The sequence below is a fragment of the Barbatula barbatula genome, assembly GCF_947034865.1.
Source record: "Barbatula barbatula genome assembly, chromosome: 14".
Lineage (NCBI taxonomy): Eukaryota > Metazoa > Chordata > Actinopteri > Cypriniformes > Nemacheilidae > Barbatula > Barbatula barbatula.
In genome coordinates this window covers 2329968-2349413 of record NC_136777.1, presented here as the reverse complement: position 1 = coordinate 2349413, position 19446 = coordinate 2329968, and the positions used below count along the sequence as shown (strand labels likewise).

At 41.1% G+C, this 19446-nt stretch overlaps 1 protein-coding gene across 1 annotated transcript in view; it reads right to left on the bottom strand.

The window, feature by feature from the left end:
* mdga1 (MAM domain containing glycosylphosphatidylinositol anchor 1) overlaps positions 1-14415 on the bottom strand; it is a gene marked incomplete at both ends in the record, with an annotated part of 131773 nt that extends 117358 nt beyond the window's left edge. The window contains one exon of the mRNA XM_079473932.1: positions 14349-14415. Coding sequence (XP_079330058.1) covers positions 14349-14415 — 67 coding nt within the window. The remainder of the gene's footprint in view (positions 1-14348) is intronic.
* Between the last annotated feature and the right edge of the window lie 5031 nt (positions 14416-19446).

Genomic DNA, 19446 nt, shown 5'->3' with positions numbered 1-19446 from the left:
GAGAGAGAGAGAGAGAGAGAGAGAGAGAGAGAGAGAGAGAGAGAGAGAGAGCGAAGAGAGAGAGACAAGCAGAAAGTGAAAAAGAAGGAAAATTCAACAGAGACAGAGAGAGAGAGAGACAGAGAGAGAGACAAGCAGAAAGACAGAAAGAAGGAAAGTTAGACAGAAAGTGGAAAGGAAGTAAAGTTCCAACAGAGAAACAGACATACAGACAAACAAAAGGAAAGTTAGACAGACGGAAAAGCAGAAAGACAGAAGAAATGTTAGAAAGACAAAAAAGCAGAAAGTAAAAAAATGGAAAGTTAAACAGTCAGACAGATTGAAAGATGCTAAATTGATCTATCGCTATATGCGCCTGGGGTACTTGTAACTCTGATTCCAGGTATCCGGTGGATTGGGAATGGAAATTATTTGATTCCATTTACTAAACCTAAACAATACAGAGCTAAATGAGGACGCAGCAACCTGTGTGACAAGGCTTTCACACTGACAGCTGTCATTGTAAGATATTAGCCAACTCCGAGTTAGCGACAGTATCTAAGGGGGGCGGGGCTTAGCAATTGGTCAATTGGACGAACAGACATGCAGAAAGACAAAAAGTTATACAAACAGACAGACAAGTAGAAAGTAAAAAGAAGGAAACTTAAACAGACAGACAGACAGACAGACGGAAGAAAGAAAGAGAAATGCAACCCGTGCTGTCACACAAGTCTACAATATTAATTACATCAGAGCAGCTTGTGAATAATTAAGAATGCCTATTTAACACCTCTGAATAATTTAACTTCAGTCAGGGCATGTGTGTATAATGTGATCGATAAGCACTGACTTTAACCAATGAATCAGCAAAGATCTCCAGAAATGCGTAAAGTCTCCGCTCAATCATAAAGTTTGTGCGATATCTGCAGAAATTCCACATTTACCACATATTCTCATTATACAAGCCTTAATATTATTAGAAATAAAAGATGCAATCTGATATTTTATCATAGACGTTGCTGTTATAAATAAAACTAGAAACCTTGAATTTCAAGTTGACACACTCATGTAAGCTGACTCTCCAAACGTTGCGATCCATCGTGTTCATCTTTGCCATTGTCTGCCATACGCATCTTTCGATCACAACAACAACATATTACTTCTCGAAAAGTTCAGATCGTACCAGACAACATGACTGACCCGTCTGCTTCCACATCTAGAAAAACCCTGTGAATCACACACACACCTTTTCAGCGCGGATATGAAAACTATATTAGTATTCTATAGATGTTGATCGCTCTCTCTCGCTGAAACATGTTACTGAAGCTATAGAAAAAACCCAGAGGCACTTTGTGCTAATGTGCGTTCGGCTCGGCTCGCATGTCCTCCGCAGACGCGGCGTGCTAAAGCATGCTACCGCTGACAGATTCCTAAATGGTTTGTGGCTGTGGAATGAGGTGAAAGCCAGCTTTTCCTGATATCTATTACGCTTTATTCAGGAAAGTGTCAGAAAGGATATTGCCATGTCAAAACAGAACACACACATACACACACATAAGGAACGCTATGGATCGGCTACAAACCAGATTTACTTGAAAGTGTCAAAAGTGTAACCGCTTGGATTCTAGATGTCCATCACAGGGTGTTGAACAGATGTGTTTAAAGGGATAGTTCACCAAAAAATGACCGAGCAGATTTATAGTAATGGAGTAAATGGGGGCGAGATCTGCTTGGTTACTGACATTCTTTTAAATATCTTCTTCCTTGTTTAGCAGATCAAACAGATTTATACAGGTTTGGAAGAATCTGAGGGTGATTAAATGATGACAAAATCTTCATTTTTGGGTGAACTATACCTTTAAGGAACTGGATAATATCAAAAGGGTGTTACATTGCATTTGTAACTAAGCAATGATGGTAAAAAATGAAAATTAATGGTGTGCTAATTTATGTTTAGCTGTAGGATGTGTCCTGCTAAACCAACAGGTGGTAGTGCAAATTTATGTTTATGATCTGGCTTATAAGGCCCTGAATGTCACGTACATCTTTTGAGACAGAAGTGTTGCATAATATTACCCACTCCATTAAAAAAACCTCACAAGTCATGGTCCCATAAACTGGCATAGACGATCAAAGTGCCGCCATATTGGACAGGGCAGGTCTACCCTATAAACACAGTAAACGGGGAGCTGTATTTTTCTGAATAATATTTACAATAACATTTACATTTCTCCATTTCTCATGCCAATGATTACAATTTACACTTAAGCAAGTTGATGTACAACGTAAAATCAAATCCAGTTGAGAACCTGATCTAATGCATGTAAACCACTGAATCAGTATACGCATCAAATGTCTGCTCATTAATGCGTGAGAAAACATCGACGTCCCCAGAACAACTTGCCAATTAGACCTGAGCTGCACCTATACACATATACACACGTGAGCAGAAAGAGGACAGTGCCATTACTCAAACTGAGGTGTGACTCAAGTCCCACAGAAACTGATGAATATACACAGTAAAGAACTTAATTCACAAATAAACAGGGTTATAATTCAGAGAGACCAGAGACGAGTGAAAGCAGGCCATAAATATGCATTAAACTGGGAGTGATAATATACAAGCGAGAGAGAGAGAGAGAGAGAGAGAGAGAGACTTCAAAAGAACATAGAATCAAATAATAATACATCATGAAACCTGTCCGTCACACACATTATTGTGCTGTTGTTTCATTTACAGGTAGTTTCATGCACAAATAAGATTGTATCAACAATCAAAAGTCAGAGATGCCAACATAACATCAAATTATCCGAGCTATGCCGTCCACATTCATTTTATACTTCTTTATTCTTTCCGAATGTCAACGGTTGTAAGAGAACCATCTGAAACAATATTCTATTAATCTCTAGAGCTTTGAAGAGCAACATCTGAGCAATACCGCAACCGCTTCCAGCTGAAAATAAGAGATTCCTGAAGGGCGGCTATCAATACATAAAGTCCATCGGGAACTTTGGTTCATAGTTTAGTTGGGTTTAGATCTTGATCGGATGAATTTGATCGCTCTTAGATAATACTATCACAGTATGAACCTTTAATAAACATCCAAATTGCGTGACTAGTTGTCATGGTCTATTTAGCCATTTAAAGTGGCACTTTGTCCAGCTTTATGCAAAAAAATGTACGTTGTAAGCAAAATGTCAATAGTTTAAAAACACGTTCAATTTCAAACTGTTGCTCGTGTGAGAAAACTGACCATCACAGAAAACTCGCGCGCACTTGCATTGCACGATTTGCAGCTCAAATCCGTGTATCTAACTTCCCAGCACGATACGCATACGGTCATATGAAAGAACGCAAGATATGGTAATACAAAAGAGCAAAAGCTTTCGTAAGTAAATTCAATAACCTCTTTCATCTCTGTGTTTTACGGCTACAGAGAGTCTGATGAAAGCAATAACAACTTTTAGCAGCTCATAAGAGTTAATGCACGGGCAGATTATCCAGCTATTCATTAGAGGGAGTTCGATTCTGCATTCTGAGAGTGTGTGAGATGCAATCTCATTACACGTGTCTAATCTAACATTACATTTAGCTTCCTTTACTGAGAGCTTTTAAATTACATTACCCTCACGTACAGACACGGACGCACCACGGCGAGAGATGAGTAAATGCACGTAAAAATTACAACGCACACACAGCTTTTGATATTTACTTTTTCACATAGACTTCATTGTTGAATTTTTGTCTCAGACCTATTGAAACAAATCAACTACCTTGATATTTATCGTGTGGAAATGATTTTCTACGAGTCCATCATACAATCATACATTTTGCATCTAGAAGACAAAAGTGTTGGGTAAATATCTTGCATGAATCTTGCACATCGTTTCCAATTGAGCTATAATGTATTTCATTACAGAACATGCACATGCACATTTTTATTTAGGTGTATTTAATTACAATTCATCAAATTGAAGAAATCAATGTTAAAGAAGTTTCAGGAAAACAATCTATTAATAACTCAAAAATGAATGAAAATACTTAAGCGGTAAAGGGACATTAATCTCTCAATGACTGTATCTGTCTCTCTCTTTCTCTCTCTCTCTAAGCTTTCTGAGATACTAAGAAACATTCTCCAATCATGTGCTTATGTTCTCTCTCTGTCTCTCAAACCATCATCCATTAAAAATGAGCCACATTTAAAGGGGTCACATCATACATTTTTTATGATTTATCTTTTTCCCTGAGGTCCACTTATCCTTTACTAAACTTTCTGTATCATTTTTCTTTTAAGAAAAACAATTCTTTCCCTTCCTTTCTCTAACCCTAAAGGCCTGTTTAAACACAAGAAGATAACTATAAAGTTTTCAAATACAATATTGCTGGGATCACCAAAGTTCTTACAATAAAGTTCTCATTCGTTAAAGTTCTGTTTGAATTTTTGTGAAGATCTATTGAGAGAAATGCAATATATTACACATCACTAGATGTAAAAAAGCGTGAAGCGTTGTGTTTTTATCGCCTTAGAATGAGCTATTTCTTATACACCGCGGGTCCCCTTGCATGGAATTCATCAAGTTGTTTCTAAAGTAGCCCTAAATGTACAAAATACGTTAAATACATTTTCTCTTTCGGCCAAGAAGCAAAAACTCGACTACATCTTAGTCCTGTGTCAGCCACCATAGTGCTTTTAAAAGGACCGGTGGAGCGGGCCGTTGGTTGCAATTCGCAACCTCACCACTAGATGGCACTAAATTTCATACACTGGAACTGTAATGCAGACACTAATAGGAAACATTATAGTTATCTTTCAGTGTGAACAGACTTAATTAATTAAACAGGCAGTATTAAAACTAAAGATCCTTTTCACACGTGAAGTTAAAAACAGTCCGGGCTTTGCTATCAACAATTTTCGTTTTATAATTCCCTCGCTCTCCAATAACACCCATAATTACACTGAACCACATGTATTTAATAACATCTAGAGGGAACACTATTAATGTAGCATTCTCTTTGTGAAAAAAGCAAGTATATACAGTAGCAATTGAAAAAGTGAGAACACTGCACATTAAATCATCCGACGTCTATTCTTCATCCAGGATGCATATAATTCATCAGAGCTGTTATTCTATTCACACACCTTTCACACATTCAAATTCACACATTCAGGGAAGACAGGTGACTGCAGTTTATTTTTACAGATGTGACTGCTAATCCATATATTTCACAAAGTCTCCTGAACACTTACAAGGGAGAAAAAGCGTTAAGCATAAAATCCTGTCCGCTTCTTACAAAGTTTCAGGAGCGTTCAGCTAATTCTCAATAAAGAAGGGATTTGAGAGCTGCAGTGACATGCAGAGCTGCGTACCGATGCCCTGCAGTCAGAATGCGCTTTAAAGCCTCACTTAAACTGAAGATTAGCCTTAAATGCGATGGGGTGTCTCTGCAAGGTTTTGAGGCAGTGTTATGAGACGTAAGCTGAGAGCTGTGTGTGCGTGCATGCATGGGTGGAAAGACTCACATTCACACAGTATTTTCATGAATTTCTGTTAGCAGATTGTGAGCATCTGGATGTGGATTATTTCACCTGATATCTCTGATGTCTAATTGGCCGACTAACAGAAGTCCACTGCAAAAAAATGACTTTCTTACTTAGTATTTTTGTCTTGTTTTCCAGTACAAATGTCTAAAAATCTTAGTGAATATTTGCTTACATTTTTAGACATTTGTACTGGAAAACAGGACAAAAATACTAAGTAAGAAAGTCATGTTTTGCAGTGTGCTCATTCCGCCTCAGTTCTCAATTTACAGATTTGTTTTCTGTGTTGAACTACATCATAAAGTTTTTCTCAGTTCGGCTCTGAACGCAGCTGAAACCACTCAAAATCCTTCTATACTTTCACACTTTATCCTGAAAGGAGTCCTCTGTTGGCTAAGCAATTTTACCGACCTGATAAAAGTCAAACCACTCCAGATATTTCTCCAGAATTTGAGAGATGTGACAGTGATACTATGCCCTGGTTTCACAGACACGGCTTAATTTAAGCAAGGTTGAATTAATTTTATAAAAATTAAGCTTTTATAAAAATGCATTAGAAGAATACATTGCTGGTTTGCATCTCGAGACAAAACAATGCCACTGATATATTTTAAGATATTTCTGGGTAAATTATATTCAGTTAAGAGAGATCACTTATTCATTTTAGTCCGGTCTAGTCTTAAGCATTTATTTCACAAACAAATCATACTACCATACTATATTTTTGCAGAATTCAGTAAGCATGTAGCTTAAGCATACTTTATTCAGTCTTTATGAGGTCAGATATTTGCCAAAATATCCTACAATACAATGCAATGCAATGCACTCAACCAACCATCTACTTCTTTTTCAGCTTTACTTGATCTTCTACAATAAAACTCACACAAGTACAATACTATCAGTCATGGGCGTAGCTAGCACCCCTAAAACTTGGAGTAAGAAATGATGTTATTCTAAAAAATTAAATTGTCTTTTACAAGAATCTGGATTTTGGAGTTAGTTGAATCAATGTTGAAATGATTAAGTTATTTTTCAATAGACACATTTTTTTGTTTTTGTGTGAAAAGAGGGTGGGTGGTGGCAGTGGGGCTCATTGGGTGCTCAGCACCGCTAAAGCTCTGACCCTAAAATCGCCCCTGCTATCAGACAACATTGTTATTAAGGAACAATGTTGTTGACAGCTTTGAGAGATTTACCCCATTATATGAAAAACAAAATCACTTGTGATCACACCTACTTTAGGTTAGTTCCAATGGAAAGGCTGCGCACTTCGAAGGTCGCATTTTAAGGTTGCATACGTCATCAAGGCGTCTTATTTCAGTTAACCACTGTGGTTTCACTCTTACCTTGAAATATCACAATTGCTTATCACAATTGAATTAAACCTAAAATTATAAACCCCAATGATGACCTTTGAAGTGCGTGGCCTTCACATTGGTATGCAACTATTATCTCAAACATTATATCCTGATACTGAAAAAAACATGGTATTTAGTTTGCATGCTTCTTTGCGCCTTAAAAATACCAAAAGCTTTTCAGACACTTCATCCCACCATCCTGGCAAATGTTCAAAAGTCTGCCTCACGCCATGGTGCTTTTTAAGTGGCCTGTGCCTTTAAGAGCAAGTGCACAAACAGCAGACAGCAGGTGCGAAACGTGACTTTAGCTGTCTGCATGTGTATTATTCCCGGTCAAAATGACCCATGCAGGCCTCCTCATTTTCTAACTCAAGCTCACGTGCGAAGCCAGAAGTCTCCTCTTGTGCAGTTCTCCCAGTGTTTCCAAAGTTACTGATCAGAGATTTACACTGCTGAGCCTCTCAGAGGAGACGGTCGGTGTCTCTCGAGCCCAAAGCAGGTGCAAGATCACATGCACAAGCCTGGCGAGCAGGCGGGCATTGATTCCCCCTCGTTCATCAAGCACAAATCACAGCAAACAATGGATAATCAATGAGCAGCCTGTATTGACAAGCTCCTACAGGAGACACCAGAAAAGAAGAAGCTTAAACTGAGAGGAGGAGAAAAGATCCAGGAACGACTATTCAAGACGTACAATCATGAACACCTGCACACTCCTCCGAGGACACACATGCACAGAGAGTACAGGCACGTTTGCAGGACCGTCACTATTGGCGGCTAAAGGTGGACGCAATTATTTTTGAAAGCTGTAAGAAAGGAGATTAATATGTCCTGGAAATGTACTTCTTTTCATTTGCTGACCTTGAGATTGACTCCACACACACGTCATGCTGTTTCAGAACTTCACAACCGCAGTCACACCGAGGAATGGGTGGGTGAGTCGTGAGTGAGTGAGTGAGTGAGTGGGTGGGTGGGTGGGTGAGTCGTGAGTGAGTGAGTGAGTGAGTGAGTGAGTGAGTGGGTGGGTGGGTGAGTGGGTGGGTGAGTGAGTGAGTGAGTGGGTGGGTGAGTCGTGAGTGAGTGAGTGAGTGAGTGAGTGGGTGGGTGGGTGAGTCGTGAGTGAGTGGGTGGGTGAGTCGGTGAGTGGGTGGGTGAGTCGGTGAGTGAGTGAGTGAGTGATTGTGTGGGTGGGTGAGTGTGTGGGTGAGTGAGTGAGTGAGTGATTGTGTCGGTGGGTGGGTGAGTGAGTGGGTGAGTCGGTGAGTGAGTGAGTGAGTGAGTGAGTGAGTGAGTGAGTGAGTGAGTGAGTGAGTGAGTGAGTGAGTGAGTGAGTGAGTGATTGTGTGGGTGGGTGAGTCGGTGAGTGAGTGAGTGAGTGAGTGAGTGAGTGAGTGAGTGAGTGAGTGAGTGAGTGATTGTGTGGGTGGGTGAGTCGGTGAGTGAGTGAGTGAGTGAGTGAGTGAGTGAGTGAGTGAGTGAGTGAGTGAGTGAGTGATTGTGTGGGTGGGTGGGTGAGTGTGTGGGTGAGTGAGTGAGTGATTGTGTCGGTGGGTGGGTGAGTGAGTGGGTGAGTCGGTGAGTGAGTGAGTGAGTGAGTGAGTGAGTGAGTGAGTGAGTGAGTGAGAGAGTGAGTGATTGTGTGGGTGGGTGAGTGAGTGAGTGAGTGAGTGAGTGAGTGAGTGAGTGAGTGAGTGAGTGATTGTGTGGGTGGGTGAGTCGGTGAGTGAGTGAGTGAGTGAGTGAGTGAGTGAGTGAGTGAGTGAGTGAGTGAGTGAGTGAGTGTGTGGGTGGGTGGGTGAGTGTGTGGGTGAGTGAGTGTGTGTGTGATTGTGTGGGAGGGTGGGTGAGTGGGTGAGTGAGTGGGTGAGTCGGTGAGTGAGTGAGTGAGTGAGTGAGTGAGTGAGTGAGTGAGTGAGTGAGTGAGTGAGTGAGTGAGTGAGTGTGTGGGTGGGTGGGTGAGTGTGTGGGTGAGTGAGTGTGTGTGTGATTGTGTGGGAGGGTGGGTGAGTGGGTGAGTGAGTGGGTGAGTCGGTGAGTGAGTGAGTGAGTGAGTGAGTGAGTGAGTGATTGCGTGGGTGGGTGGGTGAGTGAGTGAGTGAGTGAGTGAGTGAGTGAGTGAGTGGGTGGGTGAGTGAGTGATTGTGTGGGTGGGTGAGTGAGTGGGTGAGTCGGTGAGTGAGTGAGTGAGTGAGTGAGTGAGTGAGTGAGTGAGTGAGTGAGTGAGTGAGTGAGTGAGTGAGTGAGTGATTGTGTGGGTGGGTGAGTGAGTGGGTGAGTCGGTGAGTGAGTGAGTGAGTGAGTGAGTGAGTGAGTGAGTGAGTGAGTGATTGCGTGGGTGGGTGGGTGAGTGAGTGAGTGAGTGAGTGAGTGAGTGAGTGGGTGGGTGAGTGAGTGATTGTGTGGGTGGGTGAGTGAGTGGGTGAGTCGGTGAGTGAGTGAGTGAGTGAGTGAGTGAGTGAGTGAGTGAGTGAGTGAGTGAGTGGGTGGGTGGGTGAGTCGTGAGTGAGTGAGTGAGTGAGTGAGTGAGTGAGTGAGTGAGTGAGTGAGTGAGTGAGTGAGTGATTGTGTGGGTGGGTGAGTGAGTGGGTGAGTCGGTGAGTGAGTGAGTGAGTGAGTGAGTGAGTGAGTGAGTGAGTGAGTGAGTGAGTGAGTGAGTGAGTGAGTGAGTGAGTGAGTGAGATCTGATGTATCGCCACACCCTGTGAAACCTTACGTCAAGCTCATACATTCTGTTAAACACACATCTAACTCTCATCTACGCCATAATAGACTTGGCACAAACAGAAAACAAACATCCCAATGATCTCCCACCCCTGAATACAGCCTATTCTGCTCTGTACTGATGCTACAGCATAAATAATGCAAAACTGTTCGGAGGAGGCTGTGTTTGTTCAGCACAGAGAAGAAGAGAGAGACAGACGAGTGAGACGTGGAAAGAAGTTTAGGTAAAAAATCTCTGATCAGCATGTGGAACAAGCAGGCCGAAGGCAAGAGACGTTTGGAGAGGAAGCATTGACAGATACCAGAAAGAACAAACGGATTATAGATGAACGATGCTCCTGTGAAAGATATAGAGGAGGAAAATAAGGACACGTAGACAGGAAACGTGAAACAGAAAAATATCTTTCTTCTTGCAAAAAACAGACAATTCCAGAAAGTGTTAGCCTCCATCAGGCAAAGCTCGTGTACATATGTTGGTTCCGTGGGTTGTCATTACCTCATCATGATCTCACCGAGCATCCATTGGTCTTGTACCGGCTGTCAGATGGTTGGAGCTACAACAAGAGTGTTGACCGTATCGCTCACACGGGGATGGGCGTCAGTATTTATAATTTTTCTTTGGACTTGTGGCCTAGCCCAGAAGTGAAGGCTTGTTGGTTAGTGTAAGCAGTCAACCCCTGCTGGCAGATGCTTTAACTACAGCAACAAAAAGCATTTACAACCATAGTTTAGCCAAAAATGAAGATTATTTCTGTTTATTCATCCTCATGTTATTCCAAACCTATATGAAGATATTTTGAAGAACGCAAACAACACTGGACCACATTAACATTGACTTCTCAAAATCTTCTTTTGTCTTCCACAGAAGAAAGAGTCGTGACTGTGAAATACTGAATACAACATTTGTAATAAACAACCAACAAACAGAGTTTCTTTAGATTACATTTTCTGTTCGTTTTTATGTAAACTATTCATTTCAGCTAAAAGGTACGTGCGGCGGTGCTTTAGTGTATAATTCAGTGCTTGAGCAAACATTATTGTTTTTTCATACGAAATCAAAACAACGCTTTGACAACCTTAATATATGCAGTATCTACCATCGATCGATCATACCTGCGACCATCTCTCCACATCATTTACAAATCTCTTCTTTGCCAGTTTCACACAGAATAAACTGTAAAAATAATCCTACAACATACAACCATAAACATGTGGAAGAGAGATGAGATGTGTTGAATTATTGAACAGTGATATGTATGTGAGAAAGAGAGAAGCCTTGGTCACTAACATCTCGAAGTATGCCGATTTCATATCGTATTTCGCCGTATCAGAAAACCTTCGCAATGTTTCGTTAGGTTGCATAACCTCTGCGTATTCAAAGCGAGAGACAGAAACAGACACGGAGAGAAAAATAAGCAGAGCTCCGTGATCTCGTGTTTAAAGCGACTATAACCCCCTTTCAACGTTACAAGTGGGAAACAATGTTAAAAGTTGTCGGGGTTAAGCACAGTATGAAACGCTCTAAAAGATATCTTGCATATATAGACTTTATGCTTTATGTATTATGCATGGCTTGTATATCATAGACTTTCCCTTACCCAGAAAATCTCATGCATTAGTCAAAGCACGCCAACTGTTCGCTCTTTGTCACGGGCGCCTGTGGACACACATTTCACCCACTCTCCACACACGCACTTCATGAACACATTAAAAACCCATACGTCTGTGTGTCCAAGTGATGGCATAACACTAAAGGTTAACCGGACAAAAATCTACCCAAATTCAGCTTCAGGGAGGATATCCGGAGATCCCGGGAGATCCACGACCAGGCATGGGTCACTGACGCTTTAACTACAGGAGCCACAGGGCAAACATACTGACCCACAGGTTAATAGAGTTTAAGTGACACACACACACATCATACTACAGTGATTGAGAGGCGCCGGAGAACGTGAGAGGTGAAAAGTAATAAGTGGATGAAAAAAGTGACAAAGCAGAAAAGAGAAAGACGACGTCTGGTGAGACAGAAGCGAGATTATACGACTGTTTGGAGAAGCGCAGACGTGATCCAAAGAGAAGACAGTCAGGAGCAATCTGAGGACATTTGGGTAAGATACAGACGGCAGGACGATATCAATAGGAGAAGATGTGTGGAAAGAGAAAACAGAGGATTGGGAGTGAAGTTGCTTTTATTTCAAATCAAAACAGACTCAATTTTGCTGTAATAGATGGAAAAACATAGAAAAACGCAACTAAAAAGTAGCCCTGTTATTGTCTACTATTATTATTATTTAGCATTACAACAAAATAAAATGTATTACAGTAATGGGAATTACTGGGAAACTACGAATTATGTATGCAGTACCGAAACAAACCTGACGGTGTTTAAAGAGTAAATATGTTTGCCGGTTTCAAAGACCAGGCTTAAAGGCCATTGCACAGTGAGTCCGAAATGTGCGTACGAAAATTCCCCACGTTAAAAAATAAATACGTCCTCACGTTGTGCCAATCACATTTACACATTGCCTCCGATATATTTCGGACTGAGCTCGATTCCGTAGCAAGCATTTTGAGAGCTGTTTTGACTATTCATTTAAGAGACACCATATCATGAGTGCCAAATACGACACAAACGCAAACGAAAATTTCGGAACTTTATATGCAAAGACTGTAAGACTAGTCAAAGACCAAAACGAATGTTTGACCCATCTAAACTGAAAATAACTTGCACTGACATATCTTAAAATTGGTCAGTGCCATTTTTTTGTCCTGAGATGCAAACCTGTAATGTTTTTTCAAAGGCAATTTTATAAAAGTGCCTTAAAGTATCCTAATCTAACTAAGGTATAGTCCAGGTTTAAGATAAACCTTGTCTGTGAAACCGGGCCTTTGTGATTTTTAGGGTCCTACATTGGTTTATGGAGTGTCCAACAACAAGTTAACAAGTGAATCTTGTACCTTACATCTTGACTGACTCTCAAATGATTGTTTGGCGATTCATCAGTCTAATCCTGTGATTGGTCTACCGCGTGTCACAAACGGAACGTAGGCGGGCATTACATGGAATGACGCAAATCCAACCCGGAAGTGAAATTAGAACGACTCCTTTTTTCCCAAGCCAATCATTTCGTTACTCGTTCACTTTTGGCATCACAACTCGGCAGACTCGCTTACATTCACACAGCAACATTTCACTCTGTAATTTTAAGGACATTGTAATAGTTGCTCTTTAATTATCAGGAACACGATGTCACAACGCAACAATCCTAATGAAACAGGCTTTTTTGTGTGTGCATGATAACCTCTTCTTTGCTCTCTGCTTTTGATTCTGGGGTGAAATGTGTTCGCAGAGAAAATGCGAGACATCCTCAAACTGATTAAAGTCCCGATCAGAGAGAGTTAACAACCCCTAAAGCAAAGAAATGAAGCAGTACTAGGAATTGAAAGGGAGTCTCTGTAACTCTTGGGCTTTGACGCCCTTAATTAACTGAGCTGGCATTCTCTCTCTTACCATACTGCCGCTTTTTACCCCTGGCTATGAGGCCCTCACAACTAAATTTAATTGAGCACACCTGCATGTGCAAAAGTAATAAAGACTAAAAAGGTCAGTCAACAAGTGTGATGACATTCATTTTAAAAGTCAGGTGAGGTTGTGGGCATGATGAGAAAGACGCAGACATTCCATAAAGGCTTCGTCCGACCACAGATGCATGTGGGATAGCTAACTCAATATCCAAACTTCGTTTAACCCTTTACTCACCCTCATGTCATTCCAAATCTGTTTGGATTTATTTCATCTGCAGAACCAGTTCTGCATTGAAATGATCTCAAACGCACCAGTTTTCCATCAACACCGGCCCCCTTTGACCTTCATTGTATAAGCACAAAACCTCTCAAAATATCTCATGTTGTGTTCCGAGCCATGTACATGTTTTAAACAACATGAGGATGCATAAATGATGACAGAATTATTATGTTTAAAAGACCAAGCTCTCAATTCTGTGCTTGTATAGATCACTCCCATTTGTCACCTCACACACGTACAGCTCTCCTGTCAAACCAATGATGAAAATCAAGAAAATAACGGCAGAAGTACACCAAAGACTGTGATTTGCATCCCTAAAACTTGCTTTTATCGGCTCAGAACAAAAACCAAACACAGCCATAATTTGCTTTTCCCTGTTTTTAACAACATAATGTTCCAGAAGGTTTCTAAATGTTCTCTCTGTGTGACGAAATGAGACAAGTGCTTCTCTCTCACTACGCATTTAATTGAGCTTTTTAAGTCCTTTCAGAGTCTGACAGTACATGCAAGGGTACACTGATAGAATAAAGATTAATTATGCAAAGAAGAAATTATTTTTGGCAAGCGTTGAGGTGATGCAATGAGTGTCACGTCGCAAATAAATTGCTGCACATTACGGCAAGTGCATGGGGAAAATGTGTCTAATTATCAAAAACAAATACATTAGGAATTTAAAAAATGCATTAGGAAACCTTGCTTTAGGAACTCAATATGCACTAGGAGTCTTTGCATTAGGAACTCATTCTATGCAGTATGAATCTTTGCACATGCATTCAAAGCATTAGGACACTTTGCATTAGAATGCATGTAATACGTGAGGGAACTTTATTTTTCCAAGCCATCTTATTATAACCATTCATTCTAGTTGATAAAGATATGATTTTAGGGAGTGCTACGTCTGTGTGCATATTGTTGCGCAGGCGGATCTTTCGGTGAAGTTCTTACCGTAAACTCCTTGCGCTCGCGCGTACCGGTGTAGGACCGAAAATAATAAAATCCAGAAAAGCTCCATCTTCAGGTGCGATCCCTCATTACCTGCGGGAAACCACAAAAAACACACGATCACACCTGCGCACGACCCCAAAGCGAACGACAACTCGTGCAGCCAGAAATCATCTGAATAATCATCTTTATCAGAGATTAAAGTCGCCTAACAACACACTATTCGCCAGTTTAGGTAAGCTTTTATCCCTGCGTTTAACCAGTGAATCCAAACCCTAGGGGTTAAAGGGCACACAATTAATTTTCCCAATCTTGGATTATCTGCAGATTACAGAAGCAGTGCTGTGGTTTGATGGGATTGAATGCAGCAATCGCGGGTTATTTCTGAAATTGGTGGGGGGTTAAGGACGATCAGATACATGATTTAAAAATTCCTGCTGAAGTTGGTCAGATCGAGAATAACCCGCGGGGTCGCGCGGTGCACAAGATCCGATTGCGCGTGGTTGCATGCATTCACCAGAGAGAGAAACGTACTTTTACGCACCGACTGATACCTATTTGTGTTATTGCTACAACCGATCAAGATACTTACTAAAAACACAGCACTATGCACGCGTAATATTGAATCATTTCTAGAACACTGAATTAAAATAGTTTAAATGTAATAATATCCGTTGGAAACAAGTTAAATACTTAGGAAACGTGTCTAAACTGGTTGTAACCCTGTGAGTTGGAGATGAGCTTTTCACGCAGTTCCATATATGCATAAATCACAGTTTCTCAAATGTGGTGTTCCGTGACATAATGTATTTGGTAAACGGGTCAAATTCTGCACCGGCCATATACGAATGATCGATATGTTTTTGATCAATAGACTTCAGCAGGAAATACAACACGAGTCGCTCCTGCCGTTTCATTTATCATCACGCAAATAAGAAATTCGTCAAAGAAGTTTCAATGTCCAACATTAGAAAGCAAGTTTAAATTCCTGAGCACTTGAATGTCTAAAGTGTTCTGTTTGCATGATTAAAATGACAAACACATTTAACTTAAAGTTCTCTCCTGGGTCTGTGTCTACCGCATATAGTTAGTTACACTGTGCCGTTTTTATCATCAGGAACTATTTGTAGCTAATCTAAAAAAATCACCTTAAAAGAATATAGGTCACTCCATCAAAACATTTTTAAGCTTTGGATATTTGGGTGTGGACACTTGCGCAGTCTTTGCGTTGAAGATGCAAACCCTATTCGCGAATAGAAGAAAGGCGGATTTAAAGTGTAGCCTACCTTCCTCTGCTCGGGCTCAGCCTGCTCACAACGAGCGAATAAATTCCGTTTGAGATCAAAAGCACTAGACTTTCAGTAGCGCACTGGAGTTCCAGGTGCTCATGTAGTTCCTATGCGTGTTCCTGATGCATCTCCTTCCAGAAAACGAGCGCAAAATCCCACCACATTCTCACGGGTAACTTCAGCTGATATGAAACTCTTGAGAAAGCCGGCACACGTCTCCACGTCCAAAGGCGTCTTCGTGGGAAGCGGCGGTCGGAGGCGATTCGATCCCTCTTCTCGACTGATCCAAACTCTTCTGCTGTGATGCTTTCCTTTCCGCCGCGCGTTCGTCGATGGAGAGCTTTGCGCGTCTTTGCGCGCTGCCAGTGGCGGAGAAGAGATGCGCGCAAGAGATCTTTCTGGCGATGGTCCGATGCCTACAGTTTATAGTCCGTGCCGTCTGATCTCTGAACAGGTTTCTGAAGAGTCTCTCTCCTGTTCTGACTTGGTAATGAGTGGGGTTTTGAGGACGGAACGGGGGTCTTGGACTGTATAAACTCTGCGCTTTTTCCAACGGTATTTTGGTGGATGTCCAGCCAATTAAAGCTCCGCTACAGCGCGCGGAGGGTTCGCCCTGAATCCCGGAGGACCAATTAAATAAGAACGAAAATCACAATGTCTCTGCCACCCCTCCTCTATATTCCCCTCTCTCTCCTCCTCTCCCACTCTACTTATCTCCCCTTCCATCAGTTTCTCACACTGTCTGTCGTCACCGAAGGTGCAGTAATCTGATGGCCGCTAGGCGGCGAGTTTGAGCTAATTATAAATCAAGCGAGAGCTCACCGTCAACTATTAGGCGCAGTATAGTCAACTTTGACCCTATTCATGATAAGAAAACACATCTTTTATGAGGTCGTGTATTCCATTACATACTTCATATTTTACCTTAAGACACTTGTGTGTATTGTCTTTGTTTGGCGTAAAATCTCACAAAACATGGCCGGATGACATTTCAACCTAATATCAAAAGGGAAACATTTTGAAACCATTTAGATAATAAAAAAAATATTTTAATTAAATTATGAGAGGATACCAATTCTTCTTTTACATACTTTAAATCTATTAATCGTTTATAGCATTTGGCAGATGCGTTTATCCATAGTGACTTGATGCATTCAATCTATAGGCCTTCATCCCTATGGAGATCGAACCCATGATCTTGCGTTGTTACGGTGTTCTACCAAATGAGCTAAACCTATTAAATATTCAATAAAAACACATAAATTAGACATTACTGGATGAAGCACACGTCTGCTACTGGCTCATGCACAGGCCGGTGGTACATTATATTGGACAGAAATGTGTACATGACCCTGCAGACAAGATGAGTCATCAATATTTCCATCCATTTCCCTGAACAGAAAGATTGAACGCATTTTCAATGTGTCATCTGCTTCAGGAAAACATTAGCATAAAAATTCACTCAAAGTTACATAAGTAGGCTATGAAAAAGAATTTCGGCCACAAATTTCACATTTTATCTCACGGGGTACACATAAAGTAAAAACACAGTAGAAACTGCTCGTTTTGACTTTGGACAGTATGAGGTGTGACCTAAACAGATCTAATATACTTAAAAAGTTCCCTGGGAATATCTCTTGGCCAGGACCAGAAAATAAATCAGCACTGATGTAAATTTTAGAGGTCGAATTTAGAAAAATGCTCGAATTATAAAGTCATTTCTAATGCAAGGAAGAAAACGGCATCCGGTCTAAATCCTACCCCAGCCTCGCTTCCCCTGTTGGGAAATGGCCAGCCCTGCTTGGCATAGATTGTAAAGTGAACATCATCCTTATTTTTATTCATCACAGTAAATGTATGCGAAAGACTGGCATAGCCCGACTGGCGACTGACATGCCCGCTGTGCCCCCGGGGTCTGGCCTCTATTGCCCAGGGCCAGTGGATGGCACATGAAAGCAGAATTTGGGCTCATTGGATCTCACTGTAATCCAGAGAAATATTCTGGCCAAGTGAGTGTGTGAACCAGGGGAATGCTGTCAGCATGTAGTGTGTGGGGTATGTCAGCTCTTCCAGATTCCTCGTGTAATAGCCACACATTAGTATGCTTCTCACGGGAGATTAATTAATATTACAGTTACCATATGATCCGTAGCACAAACAACGTGCATTTAGGGATGATCACAAAAATACTAAAGCGTTGCGTTAAAGAACCAAAAAATACCAACATCTTAAAGCTCATTTTGTAATATAAGCACTTGATTGAAACTATAAATACTGTAAATTATTGTATAGGGGATCGGTTATGAATTTTGGCTTTAAGCACACAGCCCACAGCAAGAACACTAATGCAAGACTGAACTAATAGAAGAAAGGTTTAAAGATTTGGCCAGATGTTGACACTTAAAGAAACAGTTCACCCATAAATGATAATTCTGTCATCATTTACTCACCCTCAGATTGTTCCAAACCTGAATACATTTCTTTGTTCTGATGAACACAAAGGAAGAAATTTTGAAAAATGTCAGAAAGCAAACAGATCTCCAATAGTATTTATTTCCGATGCAGTATGGGGGATGAGATCTGCTTGGTTACTGACATCCTTCCAAATATCTTTCTCTGTGTTCATCAGAACAAAGAGACGTTGATGAAATCATCATCGTTAACATATCTTAAAAGTAAACTCATGTGATATTTTTCTGAAGTCATACTAAAGCTTTGTGAGTAACGGATTGAAATGTAAGTTGTTTATTGATTCATCGGGTCGTTTTCTTCTCTGAAATATCATCTCTCAAATATATTTTGCAGCGCCGTACATATTTAAACTAGTCATTGTCAATGACGTGGCACGCAAAAACAAGTGGCCGTAAATGTTGTCAAAAGAGGAAGATCATCAGAATAGCGTCTTCAATTTGGCATGGGTTCTGATAACTTTTGGTTTGGTTGGATTAACAGTACATCCTATTGGGGTCTTGACAATATAATCGTTGTTCAAATTCTTATATCTTATTCGATTTTCTGTGCACTTTGAGTCACAAAAGAATATAATACCGGGTATAATATGTTGGGGTAAAATGTTCCTTTTCCCAATCTTAAAATAAAGATTCTACAAATCCAGGTTGAAAAGGTGTAAACATTGACTGACAGCAACATTTGGGATCTGTTTGTTAGCACAATGGAAGACACACCTTACCCTTAACTGTTCATATTAGTGACGTTCAGACGCCAGGTCTGATGCGGTCTCCTTTCAGGTCTGCTCAAGTCTGGTCGTCTTCTCTCATACGTGTGTATCTGACTCCAGCTGGGGCACGTCAGCCGCCTCCGCAGGGGCCATTATTCAGAAGGGTAATTGGCACAGCGAGGCACAGAGATGCCCTTGGGAGCCAACAATTCATAACCCCTTCAAAGCCAATATCCGATACCAGAAAATACGCTGAGACAAGAGACGGGTTTGTGAGGAGAGAGAGAGAGAGAGATGGACTGCTTCATCACAGAGAGGAGTAATGGGCGTGTATTGATTGCTCTCAGCCGAGATTCCGATTTCATGTTTAAAACAACACTGATCCTCATTAGAAGAGGGAGGGGGGGTCGGAGACATAAACACTCGGATATCAGTTCCAAGGACACACAAGTGCAGGGAACGGAGGAGGGCAATATGAGGAGCGCAGGGAGAAACGTTAGCAGAGCAAATAAAGACAGGAATGGACAGATTCACGTCTTAAAGGGGAATCGGATTTATCTTGATCTGTGAGGTTATACGATTCACCACGCTATGAAAGCATACCGAGAGTTTAAGAACTTTGAATTGCCTCCCA